At 39.4% G+C, this 20,038-nt stretch overlaps 1 protein-coding gene across 1 annotated transcript in view; it reads left to right on the plus strand.

Moving 5' to 3' along the window:
- Positions 1–20,038, plus strand: part of mrpl23 (mitochondrial ribosomal protein L23) — a 49,102-nt gene that overhangs the window by 23,121 nt on the left and 5,943 nt on the right. The window contains exon 4 of the mRNA XM_020931140.2: positions 3,026–3,099. Coding sequence (XP_020786799.1) covers positions 3,026–3,099 — 74 coding nt within the window. The remainder of the gene's footprint in view (positions 1–3,025; positions 3,100–20,038) is intronic.

A 20,038-nucleotide genomic window follows, 5' to 3' on the forward strand; every position in this document is an offset into this window, starting at 1 on the left:
TCTACGTGTTTGTATTAATGCAATAACAATGACTCCTGTGCATTGGTCTGTTGGTTCTAGGGGTGGCACAGATACTTGGTAGTATAATGGCACGATTGACTCCCTGGACCATTGACTGATAAAGCTCATATTGATACTGGTGAAGGCCTGGGCGGATCTAGAGAAAAAAAATCATGGAGTTGCAGTCAGGGTGTGCAAAAATATTGACATATTGTGATACTAAATTTGGTGATACAGTATCGTTATCATTGGCCGCTGTATCGATATGTCACCAAGAGCAGGGACGAGGATTATTTCATGGGTAGAAATGTATTTTACCACCTGTATTTATATTAACCGATAATTCAGATGCTGCAATGATTCAGTAATTCAGTATTTTAACATTAACTAATTAATTTAACACAATAACTGCTGACAGAAAAGTAATAGAAAATCGTAAATTTACATTGTCACTCTGGTGTTGGAGACATGGTTTTAGTTTGTGACAAATTAATGCTGTCCAAAGTTATTAGTATCTTCTTCTTTGTTGATCATATCATATAGAAATCTGAATCTGAAATAGTTCATGCCATAGTTACGTTACTATCAATAATTAGACTTGATTTTATAATGCTGTTGTGTTACATAAGTTTAGACCTGCTATTTCAGTGAATTCTGGAGAAAAAATTGGGGAAAAATTGTAACCAGCAGCTAAGCAAACAATCTCCTCTGTTGGTGGAGGTCATGTCAACGCAGGGAATGTGCAGTTAATTGACATTAAAGTGGCCTATCCTATATTCACACAGTCACTTCCATTCACCGCCTCCTGCTTCAGTAAATGATGTCTGTGGTAAACAGAAGCACGGTAAAGGAGAAGCAGCAGCACAGGCACAGACACTCATCCAGAGGTCTTCTACATATTCCTGCAAAAGTAGATTCCTCCAAGATGTTGTCAACAAGTCCATAAGATACAGCGTAAGACTGAAGCCTGCTCTAAAATTGACATAACCCATACTTTAAATTAAATTAAACTATTATTTAATAATGGCATAGATTATGGTTTAATAATGGCATTCAGTATTAAAGAAGATTATTGTGCTTTTCATACTTTTTAAACCCTCACAAATACATCATCATTTTACAGTTTACAGGTCCACTGACGTCCTGTTCATAACTGCAGAACTGATCGGCCCACCTCTTCACGGTGGCATTTCACCGTAGCAAATATTGGCTTTCATTTACATTCCACTTTATTTTTGAAAAGTGACATTTTAGAACCCTACATCTATCTCTCAGTCAGTCACTTAGTCTGTCACTCACTTGGTCAAATAATTGCAACTACATCACCAATATACGGCTTTGGGCGGGGATATGGGGTAGGTGAAAACAGAAATTTTCACAGCATTCAAACCTCAAATGCATGTAAATACCAGATTTCTCAAACATGTGTGAATCAATCAAAACACCGCTTTGAGTAGACTAATGATGAGGGAACACAGACAAGTGTAGTAGTCTCTGTGGAACAAAAGTCACACTGAACCAATTGTGGGTGCATTTGTGTCTAAAACGGTTGCAGTTTGAAGCCCTGTTGTTAAGTCACTAACTTAATTATTATGTTGGCTATTTATAGGAAGAGGAAACTGTTTGTTTGTAGACTTTGGGGGCTTTCTGCCAGTCTATTACAAAAAAGGTAACAAAGGAAGATGACATATGGTTATCATTAAGCACAGGCTGATGATGCATGTAGCTATGGGCCCACGAGGATCCCCCCATAACTCTGGTAGAGAGGGAAGAGCGGCGCCTCTTGGCCTAACCTACAGGTATACCCATTAAAACTGTTTATTAGGGTTGTGTCCGGATAAAACCAGGTTTGAGGAACAGCCCTCAGGACTGGGAGAGTGGAAGGAAAGAAGTGGGCAGAATGGGCAGAACGGGGCCCCTGGTCCCGGGTACGTCACAGAGGTATCCCTGTTTGCGTCAGGGGTTCCTCTTGACTGGCAACGTAAAGACACGACAGGCTCAGAGCGAGGGGAGCAAACGACCCTTTCTTCCATCCATGGGCGGCACGGGTATTTTGGAGGGTGTTACCATAGTTACCTCTCTGGCCAGGGATTTGTAATGTGATAGCTAGCTGCCAAACCACAATCTCAAAGTGGGAGAAATTGTGCTTGGGTTTGCAAATGTTGAATGAAAGCTTTGCCTGTACTTGATACAATGATGATATATTATTTGTTTGTATATTGTTCTTTTTGCCTTGTAAGTATAATTTAATAGTTTCAGTTTAAGGAATCCTTAATTCTTTAATAATTACAAACGCACTCTGGCTCCCACCCACCGGGACCTCCATTTTGCCAAAGGGTGTCGAGGTGCGTTTTACAGCCCTGTGCAGGGCTTTCCCTGGGCACTGGGCTGTCTGGTGGGTGATTACTGGCTCAGCGTACCACATACACACTATATCCTCATACACACCAGTGCACCCGCACACAAATGACTCATTACAGCGGAATGTTTCCCTTGTTTTTCATGTCATAAACGGTTCCCATGGCAATGGCAGTTTCTCTCGGGGCCTGTTGACTCGACCACTATGGTCTTGTTGAGAAATGTTAGAATCATGAAACTGATACAGTGTTTATCCTCTGTCACTGATGATAAAATTTTTGCGTTATGTTGCCTAATAGTTAGATACCTGAGGTTGAGGACACCCTTGAACAATTTTGTGGTTGCCTGAAGAATGGCTGGGCGCTGCTCTTTTTTACGAAGGCCTGGTTGCAATTGCAGTAGCCTTTGCATCTTAACCAATGCAAAGTTCATTTAGTCTATAACTATAAAACAACAGTGTAAATATCCACAAATAGAATAATATGGTATTAATTTTAACAGAAAACCTGTTGGAAACTGAAAATGCTGTTTAATACTTTTAATAATTTATAGAATTATTTTATGTGGCCCATCACTGCGTCTAAGGTTTTGTCTTATCATCAGTTAACTTAATCAGTTATTATTCATTAATTTTTGAAAATAAATGATATAAAACTCTTTTCTCTAGGCTCCAATAAGAAGAGGAATCACCTGAACCAGAGAGTGAAGCAGCCAGACTACAAAGTGGCCTATGTGCAGCTGGTAAGTGGACCTGCCTCCTTTATAAAGCTCAGTGTGTAGGTAAACAGGCTCCAAACATGAGGTATGTGCATCTAAACTCAGCATGAACTGATGTGAAGTTTTCAGAGATGGGACAGAAGTTGATTTGCGCTTAGAGGATTTTTTTGTTCAGCTTTGTGTGAATTTTTAAAGAGCTGCACATACGAAAAGACTATTGAACTTTTTGTATTGCTCTGATAAAAAGTTCTGATCCCAAATAATCACTGGCTGGACATAAAAGTTGATTTAACGCACACATTCAAACCCCAGACACGCTGTCATACAGATGGGCTGGGGGTACCCCTGTCTCCTCTAGCCCCTCCTCACGCTTTCCCCACACACGCACCAAGACTTCCCCTTCATACACACACACACACACACACACACACACACAAATACAGGGCCCCCTCCTCTGTCCCCCTCCTCTCCCACCTCATCTGCCTCATCTTGACATGGATGCTCGGTCTATCTCAGTCAAACCCACTCAATATCAGCTTGGGTTTAAATGCAAATCGTATTCATAAGTCACTTTGCATTGCCTTTGAAATTGAGTGGAGAGAGTATGACATGAGGTGGGCTTGTGTGTGCAGACCAGAGACCGTATAAAGAAGTGGACTAAAGGGAATCAAATGGAATCAAACAAAGCTCATGAGGCTAGCAGTTATGGGGTGAATTTGGCGCAAAGTTCCAAGAAACAGGAATTAATTTACGGGCAAAATGGTGAAATAAAAACACCAGGATCATGTAGCATGGGTTAAAGGGACAGTCCGGAATTTTGGACATAGGACCTCATTTCCTAGTGAGCCAGAGTGTTGGAGACGTGTGGAGACACTTTTTGAAATAATCCATCCAATCCTTGTAATTCCAGAGGTCGCTGGTGCTAGGCTAGTGCATGTCAATGGCCATAGTTATCCTGCCACTAAAAACAGTCTTGCCCACTCCATAAAACACCCGAAACAAATCTTTAAATACGCCAGACTGTCGATGTAAATGTCTGTGTTCATAGAATAATGTTTGAAATAAATCTAACCTTGCATCGCATGAATTGTCGCATGTTGAGGGACTATTTTCTCATATATCAGTCCGCCGCTGCCAAACTTTCTATCAGGAAGTACAACTCGCTGATGCTGCTCAGACATAAATCCTTGAAATGCAAGGTTAATTTTATTTCAGACATTATTCTATCAATACAGACATTCACATCGACAGTCTGGTGTAATAATAGATTTGCTTCAGGTGTTTTGTGGAGTGGGTAAGACTGTTTTTAGTGACAGGCTAACTATGGCCATTGACATGCACTAGCCTAGCACCAGCGAACTCTGCAAATACAAGGACCGGATGGAATATTTTTAAAAAGTGTCTCCACACATCTCCAACACTCTGGCTCATGAGGAAATGAGGCCCTATGTCCAAAATTCCAGACTATCCCTTTAATTTGAAGGCTTTACGACCAAAATGATGAACCTGACAGCAGAAGTTACAGAGAGGGGGCGACATTTTATTCAAAACAAAGCAAACTGGTGCTGGAGTCGATGGAGCCAGAAGCGCGCCCATGCCCACTTCCTATTTGGAATGTAATGGCTAGTGGGTTACCTTTGTCCATTTATGTTTACAGTCTGTGGTTCAGATTTTTCCTCAAAGTTATCTGCTGTTGAGGTTACGGATGTTTCCTAAAATCAGAATATTTTTGATCTGGTCTTTACCCCTTTGATTCCTCTGCGCTCTTAAGACCTTGTATAGTATTAGGTCACTGGGTTTAGTACACAGTGGAAAGGACAACGTATTCATTTGATCTTTTGGTTGTTTTGTGGCAGTAATAACAAAAACAGTGGGCCTTTTTCTGTGGTGGTGTCATTGGTTTTGCAGACGGACATGTTTATCTTTTGAAGCTGACCTCTAAAACCTTCACACACTGGAATCTAAAGACCAACTCCATAAACTTGGCAAATTGGTGAAGATTATTATTAGGTAAGGCAAGGCAAGGCAAGTTTATTTGTACAGCCCAGTTCGTTCACAAAGTGATTCAAAGTGATTCAAAATGATTCACAGAATAAGAAAGACACAATCACAATACAAACAAATCAGAACATAAATTATTACTTATTAGTGACACTCCCCAGGCTTGATACACCCCAGATTGGTAATTCTCTCTGCTCATTTCAAGTTTTAACATGAATATTGAGGAATTTGGAAATGAAAGTTTGATTTATTTTAGTTCTCAACCTTCTACCGTGGTTGTTTTTATCTTGCATATAATCAGGAACAGACTCTTCTTGGATGTTCAAATAAAAAGGTACCTCCTGCAAACTTGGAACTATCAACTTCTAAGACTGAAGATTAGAAGTGTTCTCGGCACAAAATGAAGTAGCCATTATCCTTTTTACAATGAATACTTCCTCTTCCTCGGTCTGGGCAACTAATTGAAAGATCTATAGAAGGTTGGGGTTTTTGAATGGAGAGCTCCATAGCCAATCCTTGGTCAGTAAAAGCATGTGGTTTGGGTTTTCAAACTCTGGAGGTTGGATAAAAAGTTGGATAAATGACACTGCTTAAAGTTCTGCATTGTTTTAGACTTATACTTAAATTTAGACAAACTCTGTTGATCCACAAGGGAAATTACTTGGACACAGTTAGTAGCTCACACATTACAATATAATATAATATAATAACAAAAAGCAAAAATATGAATGGAAATCATAAATTCAAAATAAGTAGGAAAAATAGCAAGAGACTAGTGTCAAATAAGGCATAATTACACAATTGTATATGTACAAGTAAAAATAAAATATAATGAAATATAGCAATAATTCATAAAAACAATACTAAAATACTTTTAACATTTGTTATTGAAAAGACAATATAACATATTAAAAATATACACTGCTCAAAAAAATTTAAGGAACTCTTTGAAAACACGTCAGATCTCAATGTGGACAGCATGTGCCTGACAGAATGACCTCCAGCAGGCCACTAGTGTGAATGTTTCTGTCCAAACAATCAGAAACAGACTTCATGATGGGGGCTTTAGGGTGACATATCGTGTAGTGGCCCCTGTACTCACTGTCCAACACCGTGGAGCCCCACTGGCATTTGCTAGACCACACCAGAATTATAAAAGTCCACACTAGTGCCCTGTGCTTTTGACAGTTGAGAGCAGGTTCACCCTGAGCACCTGTGATAGAAGTGAAAGAATCTGGAGAAGATGAGGAGAATGCTCTGCTGCCCACAACATGGATCAGCATGAGTGGTTTGGTGGTGATTCAGTGTTGGTCTGGGGAGGCAGATCCATGGAGGGGTGCACAGACCTCTGCCGACTAGAAAACAGCTGACTGCCATTAGGTATCGGGATGAAATCCTTGAACCCATTGTCTGACCCTACGCTGGTGCAGCAGGTCCTGGGGTCCCTCCTGATGTACGAAATACCCAGCCTCATGTGGCAAAAGTCTGCAGACAGAACCTGGAGGATGAAGGGATCGATACAGCTGAATGCCCCTCACGATCAACGTGACAGTACACCTCTTGGACATTATGTTTGGGTCCATCAGATGCTGGCAGGTTGCTCCTCAGATTCTACTGGAGCTCCGTGATGAGGACATCACTCAAAACACAATCCGTCATCTCATTTGAAGCATCCCACGATGCTTGTATGCATCTTTCAAACATGCATACAAGCATGTGGGCAAAATACAAGCTAGTGAAAAGTGTTTTGAGTTTCAGAAATTAAAATTTTGCAAAATGAACTAGTCTACTACGTCATAATTTCAGTTTGATTTTCAGGGTGTAAAATAATTTTTCACATTGAGATCTGATCTGTGATCTCAGCTGAGGTGGAGTTGTTCTGTGGTGATGGTGACAAAGAGGAAACTTTTCACTTTATAGATTTGTCATTGGGCCTTCTAATTTTCACAGCAGAAATGTTGAAACATGCACAAATATGCCAAAAGAAAATAACAAATATCAGTTAATCCTCTCTTGGTTAAATCTTAGAGGATTCTTAGAGTACGTTCTTACAAAACAACTACTGATTTCTTAAGTCCTGGCTGAGTTTTCAGAAATATTACACTGACTTTTTCCATTATCAGTACAATAACAAAAAAAAAAAGAAAACATATAGAATTTTTCCGGATGCTGTATAGGTCAGTGTACGTTCATGTGTCAGTCCTCCCACGAGCAGAAACAAATATATGCTATCGTCCACACAGCCAAAGGAAACCATCTTTTCTTTTGCAGCGGTGGGTAGAAAACAAGATTGTTCCTAATTGACTCCACATGTGAGAGAGTGTTCTGTGGGCTTGTACCCCCCCCATCCCACACACACACACACATACGCACACACACACGCACGCACACACACACACTGCTCAAACCCCGCTCCCTTCATACGCTAATATTGCCACAGTAATACGTGTGCTTATGCGCCCTCTCCCCCCTTTCATTCCTTTCTCTTGGTTTGCGGGCTTCCGTGACGGCCATTTTCCTCGGGCTTAGGGGGACCCGGGTTTGCAGGGGGAAGAGATAGCGTCTGGTTGTGTCAAATGTGCGCGGTGTGTGGGAAAGAGTGTGAGGGGCGAGCAGGGGTGAGAAGGGGAGGTGACTAAGGGCACGGTGGAGTCATGCCAGAGCAGTGATCAAGGGGAGGGCCAGAGCGGTGCAGGCGGTGGGGCTGACAGACTGTGGTCCAAACTGAAAATCTTGACTTTATCAGAGTGCTTTCGTGTTTGGCGCTGTGTCAGAGGGGCTGGTGGTCTTGGAGTCGGACTGCTTTCCTGCGCCAACACTGCTCACTGTTTCAAACCACTACTACTACTACCATTTCACTGCTGAAGAGCACAGAGCCCCATTTCCATTTAACCATCACTTACTCCTAAAACCTCTGCAAATCCATGCTAGTGCTTTCACAAAAGAGAAAGCACTTTGAAATTATAGTCATTGTGCAGCCTCATTATTGTCAGTCAAACATTTACGATAAGGTACTCTTTGCATGTAATTGAAAAGACTGTGGTGAGGTTTGGTCGAAGGAGGAGGAGTTATTTTCTCTGTGGAGTGGCAGTTGGTGCAGGAGCTGTACTGGTTGGTGCCAGCTGCGGCACTTCACAGGCTGAGTGCTCCGAGTGCATGCTGAAAGCTCCCAGAGGGTGCTGCTCTGAATATATGAATGGGAGATTGGACTGCTCTCAGCATTTCTCAATGATCCATCCTGCTATACTGTGCAGGGTGCAAGCTCAGGTCAGGGCCTGCTCCATCTTCTTTTTAAAGGTCATATATTACGCAAAATTGACTCTTGTGAGCTTTAAGCCATGTTATAAAAATATACCTGGAGTTATGTTTTGTTTCAGTCACACATTTTATTATTAGGTTGTCTAAATCTCCCAAGATCAAAATGCTTCGAAGTGGTAGTTTTCAAGTTAACAGCTACCGTTTACCTTTAATTCGGCAGAGATTGGCAATTCTAGGTTTGAAATTCTCCATATAACTCTAACAAACATGTATGGAGTTTAAAAACAAATGCAGCACTTCCTTTATTATCACAAGGTGGAACAGAGTGTCTTCCGTTTGAGAGAAGAACCTAAATATGCTAAATTTGTGCAGGAACGTGCGAATTAACACAACACAACTCTAACAGCATTATAACAGAAACCAGAAAACAGCGTACTATACCCCCTTCAAACATGAGCAATTATTGTGCTGTAAAAATACTAGTCCTGTTTGTAATTTTGGCAGCACTGATGTGAAATTCCACTGGACATTAATGACTTAGAAATTTCAAACATTTATATTGAGAAGGAGTCAGAACACAGAAGTTTGTGTTAAGTGTGGGGCACTGCTAGGCACATCCAGGCACCTGTAAGCTGTTGCATCATTTATTGCGTAAACTTTAAACTGTTATCTGACAGCTTGTGTACGACTAATCAAATCATCTGCAGACAAATAACGACTGCATTAGTGAGAATCTCTTTTAACTTTTTACCTGGAAGTGCACACTTGTTTCTGTAACATCGGTGTGTGGGGTGTGGCTGACATGGTCCACATAATCTCTAGAGATGTAACAATATCCAAATTTCTCAGAACGGTATTTTCATGATATGTATCTCACGGTTAGAGGTGTGCAAAAATATAGCAATATCGATATATCGTTTGATGTGATGATACAGTACCAATATAGGTGACTGCTTTATCGATATATTGTGAGTATTTTTGGGTATATTTTATGAAATTATTTTGTTACAGTGCTACAGTTTTGTTGCTTGTTTAGAGGAAGAAAACTAGTTTTTGCAGCACATTTGACATTTTCACTGTTTTGTTGAGTAAAATGGGTGTGTTTCACATTAACTTTGCACAAGAAGTGGTTTAACAAACTCTAGACTTTTAGTATCACAGCCATGATTTAGCTTTTGTCTTTTATTTAACCATATTAAAAGGATTTGAAATATATCGTATCGAGTAGTATCGAATCAAAAGTGCACTGTATCGAGGTACGTATCATATCGTGGCCTATGTATCGAGGTATGTGTCGTATCAGAAACTTCTTAATGATACCCAGCCCTACTCATGGTATGAAATTTTTGCGATATTTTGAAGAGGCTAACAAAATTGTGAATCTTTCCTTTAAAAATACCTTGGCGTTCAGTCATAAAACAAAAAGTTAAGTTTAAAAAGTGCATAATAATTTATTTCATCGTGTAAATTAGACTGAAACACAGCAAAGAATTATTATATATGTAGTTCTGTCTGTTTCTTTTAGCTATTGCTGCACCATAACAATGAATTTAAGCAAAGAGACTTGAGATCTGATATATTGTGATGGCCAACGATATCATTGAGAAACGTTTGGCGATATGATATCAGGATATTTCGATTACGGTTACATCGCTGGTAATCTCTCCACATGCACTGAAGTTTATGTGTCAAAGCTGAGTTTGTCCCGTGCGTAAGGCCACTGAGTAAAACGTGTGCAGCAGGAGGCAGAGCACCACACAGATGGTCCAGGGTGATGTCACAGTGCAAGCTGTTGAAGCAGACACTTAAGTTTACAAATACAACAATGCTGCACTGGTCACGATGTTGTTCTTCTATTGTTTTCATTACTGCCAACTGTTTAGATAAGCATCAAGGTTTGAACATAAAATTGTATTAATATAGAAAGTTTAGGGCAATCCTCATTATATTTTTCAGGTATTTAACATGCAAGACATCTGATTGCCAAATTTCTTTTCTACAGTGTGTGTTGTTTCTGCTCAAGACCTTTTGTCCCTGTGTCTTGTGACAGGGCAGAATCCAGGTGCATGAGCTAGAACACAGAGAAACTCAAAGCAACATTTCCAACCAAAAACAACCACAAAGGAAAACAAAAGATTGGGCTGGACCAGCTGCCGTACAACTGTTTACTGTCATGTATCTTCCCCAGTCACATTCATCTTTTTTGCGGTTTCAACTTTTGCTTTTTCAACTCTGGCACAGATCCTGGGGATCCCCTAACTGGATATTAGACGTATGAAAAAGACACACCAGGGGTTTGAGAACAGCCCTAAGGAGGAGGCTGACTGTATAAAACTGAGCCATGACCGAGGGGTCACCAAATCCACAGAGATTTCTCAGAGGTCCCACCTAGACAACTTGAATTTTAATGAAGATGAATGAGAATAAAATATTTCAGTTCATATTTCTATTTTTTTCTTTTCTGTTCATTGTATGACAGTAGTTTCTGAGGCAGGAGAAGGATGTTGGGGTCCCATTATCCACTGGTAACATTGGGGTCACTGACTGGAAAAGGTTGGAACCCACTGTTGCAGGGGACTCATCCCAAAATGAAAGCTTAACCTGCCACTAGATGGCAACATTTTGCCGTACAGCTCCTGTGCTGTGTCCCTGTGTGTGCCTGTGACTCTGTTGCCTAACAATAGACCCCACAGGCCTGTGTAAGTGACTGTGAGTCCAGAATGGGACCAGACAGGATCCCCCATGGTTGTTTCTGTGAGTAACTCCTGCACTGGGGGTTCCTGGGATGTTGGATGTGGCTGCAGTTGTGTGGGAGTGACACACTCGTTACCCCCCTTTTCCTTTTTGAACTGTCAAACAAACAGAGTCTAGTCTTTCTGTCTGTCTGCAGCTCAGCTTCCTTCCCTTCCCGGTTTTGCCTCACCCTTGCTTATCACACCAATTAACATTTTTAACATTTGCCTTTTTTCCTCCTCTGAGCACTCACTGACTCTTATTTGTTCACTTAACTCATGAAATTCAATCTATATTTTGTTATTTTTCTGTATTAATGTTTTATTAACAAATTCAGGAACACATTTAAATTAGTATATAACAGTGCAGAATAATAATGCATTCATTTGGTTTTACTGACAAATACAATGTAATTGAGTCATTATTAATGTGATATATGTGTAGAATACAACTGTGTTAACCCATAATGGCTGATTAATACAAAATAAATTGCTATTAAAGATAATATTTTTATAATTGAAGCCCACAAGAGTTGTTAGTCAGTTTTCCTTATAAGTGTGTGGATGACATTTGTCAACATACATGTGTACATGTATACTATTCGTGAGCCTAATAAAATGAGCAGCTTTTCCTGGCAATCAAGCTCAGCTGAAAAGCCCTCCATCTCCCTATGTGTCTCCTGATTTGGAAAATCTACTGCTAAGTAAAAACGTGTGTGTAGGTTTCATAAGAGCTCAGTGGAGAGAGAACATGAATTATAGAGAACAGAGCCGGTTTTAACCATTCCGTTTGGAATCTCACACGCAAACCTTTTTTTGAATGGCTTGAGTTCAGGCATGTCTTCCCTGTTGGTAAACTTTTCGCCTTTCCCACATTATTCCAGTGACTACTTAAACCTCATCTGGCTTTCTGCTGTAAATATGATTTTCAAAATGGATACACTGTGGAAGGGTTTTTCTCATCCAAATCTTGATTTATTTGACTGGTTTTAGTTTATCTGTCTGAGCAGAATCTATTTCCTACTAATTTCCTTCCCTGTTTCCTCCAGGTTGCCCTTATTTAGATAGCGAGCCAAACACACAGACCCCAGACCACACCAGCCACTCTCTCTGTGTCTGTCTCACAAATGACTGAGCACAGCCTCGTAACCTCTCGTTCTTGATTACCCGTAACCTCTTGACCTTTAATGACACAGCTGCCACTTTGATCAGCCAATCAGCACTCGGCGCCACCCAGGTTCTGTGCGGGGCTGCCACTGGCCTGATAAAGCCCTCCGATAGGCCCCTGCTGATGCATTTCCTGTTTTGGTATGCTTCTTCATTTTTATTTTCTCCACCAGCTGGTCCCAGCATTCCTCACAGCCGGGGTGGGGGGTGCCGGGGCAATGACTGGATGGATGTTTATGTAGAATGGGGCAGTCACGTCAGGAGTCCCGAGCCTGGATGGTGGGATAGACCTGCCACTATAATTACTATATCAACTTATCATTCAATATGTGAAAGCTGGAGCAGTATATTTTAAAGGTGCATTATGTAACTTTTTAATGCTTTTCTGGTCTGCTATCTGCGTTGTCTCCATGGTGATTTTATTGTTTTACCTGGGATGTTCTGCAGTATGGTATTAAACAAATAGTATATCTTGCGTTTATTAATTTATTTGAGCAGTTTTTGTGTCTCAAAACGATCACAAAAACATGTATTCTTATGATGAGAGGGTCCACTTCTCCACAGATCTGACCTGTAACTTGGCCTGGTGATGTGGCTGCTTGTCTCCATGGAGATAGTTAAATTAAATGCGATAATAATTTTAATAATTTGATCTATACCATTTTGTGAAATTCAGTGACATTTTGAAATTTTTGTTTTGCAAATTTTAAATTCATTATGTTTTGGTGTTCACACGATTTCATGAAGCTACAGATTTAAGCACAATTTTATTTAATTTTTTTCTTTTCAAGCAGCTAAATTTTCTACTTGGTGCTGGATATTTTTGGTAATTATTGTAAAAAAAATTCAAAAATTCAAAAATGTGAAAACAGTCAGCCATTAAAGTTTCAAATCTAAATAAATAAATAAAATAAATGCCATACTGGAGAAAACAATAACATCTATATGGAGTCAAAGAAGTGAGGGACACAAGAAAAGTTACACAATGCACCTTTAAATTCATTGCTATAGTGCGGCATTAGGGAACTACACAGACCAGGATCTTTTGTTCCTTTTCAGACAATATGAAGTGAACTTTTCTATCACAATTCTTTGGAGTGGACTTTTAAAAAGGAAAAAGTATAATTTCTTACAATATCACAATAAATGAATATCTTGACAATATCGTACCGTGAGATTTCCATATCGTTTAATCCAACATTTTCTCCTTACCACCTCTTGTATATAGCTGAGAGATATATTTGTACAACTATATTTCGATATTTTTACTATACATTTATATAATTATACCTTATTTGACAGCAGCCTCTTGTTATTTGTGCTACTTATTCTGAATGTATTATCACCATTTACTGTGCATTAGGGCTGCTCGATTATGGGAGAAATCATTATCACATTATTTTGGTCAATTTTGAAATCACGATTATTCATCAACGATTATTTTTTTGTTTACGCAATTCATTTATTCAGCATTTCTCTCTCTCAAAAAACACTTTGTTACTGATCATTTACGCAAAACTTTCAAACTGAAAATAAATATCGGCTACAAATATGTACGTTAAAGCAGTTTTGTGAAATATAAAACGTCAAATGAATAAAATAAACTTTGAACATGAACATAAAAAACATAAATGTATCCAAAATAATCGTAAATCGTTTCAACTCGATTATATGAGTCTGGAGATCGTTTGACACACAAATCGAAATCAAAATTCGTGATTAATTGCAAAGCCTTAATTTATATTGTTGCTCTTTGTTTTTATAATATATCGTGATGTGTGTGTCCAAATCATTTCCCTTGTGGGTCAATAAAGTTTGTCTTGTTTGGCGTGGACCGGGGAGTGGAAGACGCACGGTGGAAGCGACGGGGGAGGGGTGTGTATATGTGGACTTGTTTACATGTGCCGTAAGAGAGAAATGGGGTACACAGTGGGGGCGGGGCTGCCACTGACATAGATGGAGGGGATAATGATGGGGAACAGCTGTTTATCTGTGTGGATGTGTGTAATGAGAGTGGCCGCTCAATATGTGACATTTAGGTGTGAACTGCCGTATGATTCAGAGTGGATCAGTCCAACAAAGACAGTAGTTGTAGTAGGTCTATTTGCAATAAGGTGACCTCCGCGTGATCTGATTAGGACTCTGCGATACTGTGATACGGAGTCACAAAGCTCATTCGTAATAATAGATGTTGATGAAATTGTGAATCCATGAAGTAAACAAACGTTCCAGATACTTCTTTTATATTTACACAATTATTTAAAAGGTCCATTTTAAGCAATTTTCTGATCTGTTATCATGTTGTTTTCTCATTACAAACAGACCTGGAGTTGTGTTTTGTTTCATTCACACATGTTAAACACAAAAACCCTGCCTACTTAGAGTTCTTCTCTCAAATTGAAAACACTCTGTTCGATGTCATGTGTGTTTTTAAACTCCATACACCTTTAGTAGAATAATTTGGATGATTTCAGTCCTGGAATTGCCTATTTTACAAAAGAAAAACATTATAACATGGCTTAAAACTCACAAGAATCCATTTAAACCTTTAAAAACCTTGCATCCAGACACTAATCTCTAGACTGTTTCTCATAACAAAAATGATTTGCTTATTAATGACCTTGTGATAATCCAAAAGTATTAATGAGTTTGTATTTGCTCAAATACTGTTAATAACTGAGCACGTTCTGATGCAGGGATCGGATATGACAACAATGCATTATTAAAATATCTGACTGAATTAGACTTAGTGGTTAGATCACCCTTATCATGTCATCCCAACCTCGTATTCATTTCCATGTGTTGACCTGTGCTCTTGGTCTCTGTTACCGGGTCGACTCCAGACATGCCTGGACATGAAGAGACCGAGCGCTCCTCTGTTGGTCTCTGGGCAGATATAATGTCCACACAAGGGATTCAATGGTCTTCCCTGCAATGCACCCTGCTCTTCTTATTGAAATCTGATCACACGCTCGCCCACCTGCCGTATTCATTGGCCTTTTGTCCATCTGAATAGCCTGTTGTGATTCATAATCTATCACTGCTAAAGAAATGGAATCTATTTTATGTCAGCTCTAAAATTAATGTGAATTTTGTAAAATAAAAGTATCATTTTTTCTAAGATAGTGTTGGAAAAAGTTTCTTTGCCTATTGTTATGACAAGCGGATACACTCAGACAAAAAATTGTTATTCACGTAACTGCCTTCTTATTTTAAAAAATTTCCAGTTTCATCCATAAAAAACATTCAATTACATATCACGCTCAAAAAAAGTACATTATTCATAGCCAAAGTCAGTGTGGCTTTTTCTTGGCTCTGGAGGAGATGTCATTGTAATTGGAGGGAGGGCCTGGGTCGTGACCCTGAGTCAAACCCACAGCAGGATGCTGTTGGTTAGTGGTCTCCACTCACTGCCACTTATCTGTGCTTTACGCAGAAAATCACTTCTGTCTGTAGCTCTTCTACGGCCTAGTCAATGTTTTTTTGAAAAATGAAATCTGGAGGTTAGTTGAAAATATAGACGTCACTTTCAGCCTGAGACTAGAGCAGCTCTACACCCTCTGCTCCTTTATCTCTGTCCCACCGGCTTGTTCCTGGAATGGCTCGTACCAGTGGGTCTGCATGGAGCCACAACAGGGCAGAGTATTGTGTGTCAATGAGATAAAGTGAGAGTGGATGTGTGGCCCACCCAAGTGCCTGCTACACAAGCTGTTTACATCATTTGGCCACATCTCTGTTGCCTTTATGACATTTTTTGAAAAATTTTCTAAAATGTGAGTAAATTTAAATTTACAGTGTGACAACAGAAGTCCAAAAGTATTTTATTAAAAAAAAACCAAAAAAAAACAGTATACTTCAACAGTTATAAGTTCCTGTGTGCATCTGTCGACTTCCATCAGGCATCAGAGTTTTGGGGAAAAAGCTGCTGTAGCAGAAACAGACTGTGCTGACTCGGCTCTGATCAGCTTCTTCTGAAAAGTCTGAACCGGAAATTACAGAAAACAATAGATTAGGGCTTAAAATGTTGAATGTCATTGCATCTAATATTTGGTTGTGTAATCTGAGTCCTTTTGTAATATCTTAGTTCCTAATACAACTTTTTTTTTTCTTTTGCTTATTATTGTGAACTGTGCTACTACAAAAGTACTGAAACAACCTTCCTCTCTAACTGTCCAAATTAATAATAATTAGACAATAACAATATCAGTAATATTGTTGGATGACAGCTTTCCAAACTCCAATAAACAGGCTCCTTGTGAGTCCATCTGACTCCAGTTTACAAGTCCCGCTTCACTTGTAATTAGACAGCGTGAACTTAAATGAACCAAAAAGAAAAATGCAACCCAAGACACCTTGGTGTGTGAGTATGTGTGTGAGCATAGAAAACAGATCACCAAAGTGCTTGCACCTGTTCAAATGACTGTGGAGCTTGTGGAGGCTATTTTGGAAAGAACACATGAAATGCTGACATGCTCTACTTAAGCAAGGCGCATAGAATAATGGTTTCATATGATGTCACTCTGAAGTGCCTGTATTTTAAGTGTGTTGGGAGAGTAGTTTAAATGTTGATTAACTGTCCAAAAGCAGATGTTTCGTCCTGCTGTATTATTAAAATCTCTGAAATTACTAAATCAATCTACATGAATTGAAAGTTGGAAAGTTAAAGTCTTCTTAACTTGAAGGAACAGTGTGTAACTTTTCTGTTGGAGTCTCTGTCAAATGCTCTTTCTCCATGAAAATGTTATTGCTTGCTTGGAAAGCATTTTCGAAAATGGGGTCGGGTGGGGGCTGTTTGTAAAGACTGTATTTGACATACGATATTTTATACTATTTATTCTTATTATTATTTATGCTGCAGTTGACCTGGACCTGAGGGCAGTGTTTCGTTTCTGTGTATTTTTTATACTGAAATAACAGCTAAATTCTGATTCTGATTGTCTGGAATGTTTCACAGTGTGGTATTAAACCTTTCTATCTTCATGTAGACCAAACCAGATGAAGTTATAGGTCAGATCTGTGGAGAGGCACCCCCACTCACAGTCAGAATGTCTGTTTGGGTATTTTTGAGCTATAAAACCCCATGTAATTGAATAAATGTAAGGTAGCGCTGTTTAACATCATACTGTGGAACAATGTAGACAGAGCAATAGATCCTCCATCAGAAAAGCTACACAGTGCACCTTTAAGTGAATGTATTTTCTCACTATGGTGTCAAAATATAATGACATTGTTCATCCACAAAGTAGTGACTGAGAATTCGTTTGAAGTCTTAATCTCAAAGATGTATGACTTTCATTTATCAGCAGCGTGTCTCTGTACAGTCCCTTTGGTCACGTCCTGTCCCGTAGAGGACGAGTGGACTTCAGACTGAATCTTAATGTTCTATTCAGATGCAGGTCCAAGCCATTTTAAAACATCCAGATGGACATCAATAGCTTTCGTGCTTAAATTAATAATAAAAGAGTAACTTGAGTCGGTGCATGGGTTTCAGAATGATAAAATTGACCGCTGTTGCCATAGAAGTTAAAGGTGCACTTGTGACTTTTTTTCTTGGGGGTCCGTCACCTGCTTGTTACTATGGATATGTCATTGCTCTGCTTGGAATGTTCCACAGTATGACATTAAACAGCTCTACCTTACAATTACTCAGTTACAGGTGGTTTTACAGCTCAAAAATACCTTGAAAAACAGACTGAAAGTAATTCTGACTGTGAGCGGGGTCGCTTCTCCACAGATCTGACCTGTAACTTGGCCTGGTTTGATCTCCATGAAGATAGAAAGGTTTAATGCCCTACTGTGAAACATTCCAGATAAAGCATATTCCACAGAGAAAAGCATTTGATTGGCTCTCCACCAGAAAAGTTACACAATGAATCTTTAACACATCCAGATGGACAATAATCACTTGTCTACTTCAATAATAATAAATGGGTACTTTGAGTCACCATGGGTTTTAGAATGATAAAAATTACTACTGTTGCCATAGCAGTTAACAAATAAAACAAAATATTACTAAGTCCTCAAAATATCACTTTGAACAGTCACATATAAACCCATGGATATCCCTGTAGTCATCCTTCAAGTATTCCAGGATTTCCGGACATCCATGTGTACATTTTAAAAGGTTGTTTTTCCCACTTTCTTCGGAGGAAATGATTAAACAAATACTCTCCAAGTTTTTTCCAGATGCTGTTTTTGAGCAGCGACTGCATGCTCAGTTGGTTACATATCCCAAGCAAAGGTCAATCAGATAGAATACAGAGATCCTTTTGTGTGTCTTTCCACATCTTGCTCCATCGTCTCCCTTTTCACTTCCCTCTTTCCAGTTTTCCCTGTGGGGCTGCAGGCCGGATTGATGTCTGGCGTATCACTTGTATCTGCATGTTACTGTTGAAAATGGATCCTAATCCTAAAAAAACACATCCTTGTTCTGAATATGAGATTAGAGAATTACTCCTGAGCCTTAATAAAGATGCACAAACTGTAGTAAATGTTTTCCTGTTAATGTAATTTATGCTGTGCTAATAAACACCAAAAATGTTTTTTTATTAAAAAAAAAAAAGTTTTATTTGTGAGCATCAAAGCAACATTATTCAGAGTAGACCCTTGTATATATATATATATATATATATATATATATATATATATATATATATATATACACATATATACTTTTTTTTTTTTCTCTTTCATTTGGCTGGTCTTTTTTTTTTTCTGTGTTTCTTTTTGATGTTTTCCAAGTCCATAGACAAACTCTAACCCTGTGTGCCACTGTTGTCCCCACTCGACTCGCTCTGTGAAGAAGTGTAATTGAATGATAAGTGAGTCGGCTTTGCTCCTCTCCATAAATCTCTCAACAGTCTGTGTAACATGCAGGTGTATGGCACACACAGCACAGATGTAAATAGAGCAGGGCACTGGGGCTGGCTCTGCCCTAGTCTCATGTATATGTGTGTGTGTGTGTGTATTTGTGTGTGTGTGTGTGTGCATGTGTATATTCCACCAAAAGTATGAATGCATTGAGGGCGCACTTTCTCTGACTGCGGAAATGTGTCCAGCAGACGCTGGGCTCACACACTCACACACTGCTGCCAACAAAAAGACTTGTTTAACAAGACTTAGCGCTTTGTTGACTTCAATCTCAAGTCTTTGTTGTTTTTGTGAATCACTCTCGCGGAGGCCATTATTAATCTCTGGCGTGTGTATACACAAGGTGTCCAGCACTGCACTGTCTAACTGGGAATTGTCATGCGACAGTGTTGGTTCAAGTTGGATTTAATTGTGTTTGGCTCAGCTGCTGTGAGTGATCTAGCGCTGTGGTCTACATTAGTGCAGCAGTAGACACTAGTCTCCTGTTCCTCTTTTGAAAGTCCTACAGCTAACTGCCTGGATGGAAGAGGTTTGGCTTTACGACGCAGTATTCCTCGATGACCATCTGCGCAGATGGTCAGGTGGACTTGCTGTGGTCAGCAGTCAAAAATCTGCAAGGACAAAATAAACTGGGACGGGGTTTGATTACAGACTCTTTTCCATAACACTCTGACACTTGGACTGATACTTAAAAGCAAATATAAAACTGATAATATTGTGCAGTTGTTTGTGTGATCATGATACTATAATGTAATTGTACGCATGTTTCTCCTGGTACTGTCAGTTGGAGACAGATTCATCACAGACATATCAGATGCCGCACTGAAAGTGTATGTCTGATTGAAAGCAGTGTTGTGGTTGGGAGTAGGTCAGGTGGTGGGGACACAAGGCTCTCTTATAACATTATGTAAAATGCTTCATTATGCAACACCCTC

This window comes from Boleophthalmus pectinirostris, unplaced genomic scaffold, assembly GCF_026225935.1.
Source record: "Boleophthalmus pectinirostris isolate CB_2022bp ecotype Guang Dong unplaced genomic scaffold, ASM2622593v1 HiC_scaffold_2, whole genome shotgun sequence".
NCBI lineage: Eukaryota > Metazoa > Chordata > Actinopteri > Gobiiformes > Gobiidae > Boleophthalmus > Boleophthalmus pectinirostris.